Source organism: Tigriopus californicus, chromosome 12, assembly GCF_007210705.1.
Source record: "Tigriopus californicus strain San Diego chromosome 12, Tcal_SD_v2.1, whole genome shotgun sequence".
Lineage (NCBI taxonomy): Eukaryota > Metazoa > Arthropoda > Copepoda > Harpacticoida > Harpacticidae > Tigriopus > Tigriopus californicus.
Window position 1 is genome coordinate 9,045,211 of NC_081451.1, and position 4,365 is coordinate 9,049,575.

At 40.5% G+C, this 4,365-nt stretch overlaps 1 protein-coding gene across 1 annotated transcript; it reads left to right on the top strand.

The window, feature by feature from the left end:
- Positions 1–225: 225 nt before the first annotated feature.
- LOC131891262 (uncharacterized) lies at positions 226–1,665 on the top strand. Its single transcript, XM_059240794.1, has 3 exons — positions 226–933; positions 1,403–1,540; positions 1,649–1,665. Exons 1-3 carry the CDS (start codon positions 240–242, stop codon positions 1,663–1,665), a joined length of 849 nt encoding a protein of 282 aa, XP_059096777.1. The 5' UTR covers positions 226–239.
- Positions 1,666–4,365: the final 2,700 nt, after the last annotated feature.

Below are 4,365 nucleotides of genomic sequence, written 5' to 3' on the forward strand. Positions count from 1 at the left end.
GTTCTTTCATGAAATTCCACAAGAGTGGATTTGAGGTCACAAGGAGGGTTTACATTGCTCCAACTCAAGCCAATGATCAGGTTCCGAAGTCCATGACAGAAACTACTTTCACCACCACCGCAACAACACCATCAAAAGCTACAACCACAATAACAAAAATAAATACGATGACAACAATACAACAGACAAAAAGAACAATAACTACTACGACAACAACAGCCACTGCTACAACTACATCTATGACTACAACACCTACAACTACAACAACATCTGTAACCACCACAATAACATCTACAACCACCACAACAACTACTTCAACCACCACCACAACAACAAAAACAACGACGACTACAGTCACAACATCCACCACTACGACTATAACGACCACAACAGAAACTACAAATACCACAACTGCAACATCTACAAATACCACAACTACTACTTCAACCACCACAACAATAACCACCACTACGACTTCAACGACCACAGCACAAACTAAAAGCACCACAACTGCAATGACAACAACAATAACTGCTACGACAATGACTAATACTAAAACAAACACCACAACAAAAACAACCAACAAAGCCACTACAACAACCACTACGACTATAACGACCACAACAGCAACTACTAGCACCACAACTGCAACATCTACGATCACCACAACTACTACTTCAACCTCCAACACCACCACCACCACCACCACAACAACAACAACAACAACTACAACAACAACTACAACAACAACTACCACGATCACAGACACTAGAACCACCACTGCGACTATAAAGACCACAACAGAAGCTACAAGCACCACAACTGCAATCACAACAATAACTATTGCAATCACAACAATAACTACTGCTACAACAACAACAACTACTACTACTACTACTACTACAACTACGACCGTCACAACAACGACACAAGGTAATATAATTTGTTCTCCTAGTTCTTTCTTTGCTTAATTTCTGCAGAAAAGTTGCTCTTTGCATTAGTTACTTTGAGGGCTTGTGCGAGCACGGTTTGTCTGCTGGCTTTAACGCTTGACCTTAAGCTCTGTACATGTTCCTTGTTGCAGAAGTACTGAATGGCGGGTGGTCTAAATGGTCTGATTGGAGTGACTGCTTCACCAATGGTACCAGAGTCAAGTTTCGGAGCTGCACCAATCCAATCCCAAATAGAATGGGTTTGAATTGTGTGGGAAGTGAAAGACAAGATGAAGAATGTAAAGTTCATTTCTCTTCTTACTACGTCCAAGACCAGAAACACACTGGAACACCATCGAGCTCTCAGACCACTGCTAATCCTTTGGAATGTCACAGAACATGTCAAATCAGTGAATCCGAATGTAACGCCTGGACGTGGACACAATCTGGGACTTGCCACCATTTCTCAGGCTATTTCGGAATGGCCCCTGAACTTGGGTCAGTTAGTGCTCCCAAGCTTTTGAATTGCCTCCAAATTGATATCGAATTTATGTCCGAAACATTCGAAAAAATGATCGTGGATATGGCTGAGGAATGCCAAGAAAAATGTAAATTGAGCGCCAAATGCAAGTTTTTTTCGCATAATATTCGAGAGGGGATATGCTATTTGAAATCAGAGAAGATACTAGCGAACGATGTCGCTTTCTTTGCTTCAGGTCCAAAAAACTGCTGATCATCTTTGAATTTGAAAACATTTTTTGACCATAATGTGACACAGCATGCTTTCAAAAATGGTTGCTTTGAATGTATCCTCGTAACAATACTTCAACGACAGATTGAAAACATAAAATGAATCGCCTCTTTATCAAATCTTGCACGGTTGTTCGAACTGTTTTTCAAACGGTCTTCATAGGAGCACAATACTGTACACCACCCACAATTTTAGGCACTCATATCGGGACCTTTTTGAGTGCTTCGATATTCTCAGCTTAGCTCAGGTTCCATTCATAACATAACGAGCTATTGGTGAAAAATCTGCATATTTATTGTTCATATGTGCTTTAAACAACATGTGTGCACTAAACGACAGCAAAACGATCTTCAGTGATTTTGCTCTTGTTCAGTGCGAAGTGTGATTTCATAGCTAAGTTGATATTGGGCCATAACTTCTTTATCAAAAAACCTGAAACCTGAAGAAGCCTGGCATTTTGATTCTTAGATCATCCCATCTTTTGCATCGCGATACAATTGTGGAACACTCCTGTGATCCCGTGCTCGACCGTAAACTCAAGTGCAATTCATGGATCTGTGATTATTATCATTATTTTTATTATTGCGGACTTCCTTACCACTATTAAGAATGGAATTGCTAACAGTTTACGAAACTATTTATCTTTCTAAACTTCATATTATATATTATCCATCTGATCGACCAACGATTTAGAGTTGGCGGATCAGGCTAACCCTTGAATATAAGGTTGATCGGGAATTTTAGTCACAAACTTATCCAAGTCTGACTTGAAAGATGCTACTGGATCAGCGCCTACATAAGACCTACGAATATTTGAAGGCAGCAAATTGAACAATGAAGTAGCCTGAGAAAGAAGACAGTTGGACTTGATTCTTTCAACCGGCCTGGATCCTCGAGGGCTTGAAGGTGCTCTCAAAACGCACGTTAAGCCTTTACGGTCACTACAATTGACCTTAAAACCTTGGTTGGGACAAGCTATTCAAGATGCGGCTGAAAATTCGACTTGTACACATTAAACATCATGTGCATATCAAACCGCACATATGAAAAGCTTTGACCACTTCATGCTGGACGTGCTCATTTGTATTTGTACTTGGGGTGGTAAGGTCGGAGGGGTGAACCTCGCCCGGTCAGCGAAGCTAGCCGTCACATCGCCCCTATACCATATAATTCCGATAGGCAGTGTTCTAGTCTGTTTCAGATTGTTTCTCCGTCTGTGGGTGTGGTTAACGCCTAGAAGTTTCCTTGAGAAAAGTCAGAGACGAGAATCGAACAAGGGACCTACCTCACTCAAGCAGGGAAATAACGCTATTACGCCACGTCTCCTTACCGAAATTCAAACGAACTCCCATCGAACTTTCCATTATTTTCGAGGACTTCACTCAAAACCTTCGTGGACGAGACTTTCTATATCTTTACCTCCATTATCTACAAGTGGAGTAATCAACTGCATTGGTCAAGTGTCAAGGGTCATCGGGCGGAATTTCATTCCATTCAATGCCATATTACTCTTTGCAATTTAGATTTGGTCTAGAACCTCAAAATGTGCTAAATGTGCTAAGATATGCCTGGAATCCATGCTAGCTAGGAGGAATGAACTTCAAGAAACTCTACAAGTTTAAACTTCATGATCTTCTCAAACACCCTCGCAATTTTTGAAGTGAGAGAAATCGATCTTTAGTTACTGGGAAGCTACCTACCTCCCCTTTTAAAGATTGGGAAAACTTGAGCTAAGTTTAGTGAAGATGGAAACGTACCCTGATCCAAGATGCAACGCATCAAGTGCGAGAAAACAGGAGCAAGAACCATTGAGCATCTCATCAGAAACTGAGATGTCACACCATCAGGACCAGGAGAGCTCGAAAGGCTTGATCAAGTCCCTGATGGCCTCTAACGCATCTTGATCTGTAATTAAAAGATTGTAGCGGTGACAAGCTGATTCATGGATATGGCTTTTAAGATTATTAAGAATAGTTTGGTTACTTTCAAAATACTTTCTGAACCCATTTTTTCATAAGGTTAGTTTGCTAACATACTTCATTTCATTATTCAAAGTGACATTTTGGCATGTGAACTTCCTGAGTCTCTCAAGAAACAAGGCCCTTATACTTTACAATGTAATTTGTTAAATATGGTTGTACTTTGTCTTATGAAGCGCAATACGCCAAAAAGACACTGTCAGCATGCGAGAAATCAGCGTGACAACTATATTTTATTAAGAAATACCATACTGATGCAATTCTGATGGCAAAAGACACTTTAATGTTGTAAAATAAGTTGGTTGAACCCAAGTTGAATCAAATTTGTCATGAACCATTCAAAGCTTTGCCTTCTTGTGCAATACAAACATGTTAGGTCTTTTTGGAAGTGACTGACGCCCTGTTGAGAAAGTTTCCCAACAAAGCCCATGTTCGTTGACAATTGACAACCAATCAGATTGCTCGAATTTGATGACATATGCTCAACCTTGCGGGTCTCTGCATCCAGGGTCCCTAGGTTGGAAATAAACGTTCCAAAAGCCTTCGTCATTTTCTCCCCGTTTATTTCTACAAGATCATCAAATTGTTCACTTTGTTTAACATCACCAATCTTGACAGACTCATCATTAGAGGCATGGCCTATTGCGTCTAATCCCTGTGAGTCGAAAACACATTAGAAAACTGATCTCCAACCATGTTAGCC

Excerpts from the sequence above, each read along its gene's own strand:
- LOC131891262 (XM_059240794.1), top strand. The coding sequence starts at position 240 with ATGACTACAACACCTACAACTACAACAACATCTGTAACCACCACAATA. Across the intron at positions 934-1,402 it reads CGTCACAACAACGACACAAG|GCTATTTCGGAATGGCCCCT; the intron begins GTAATATAATTT and ends ACCATTTCTCAG.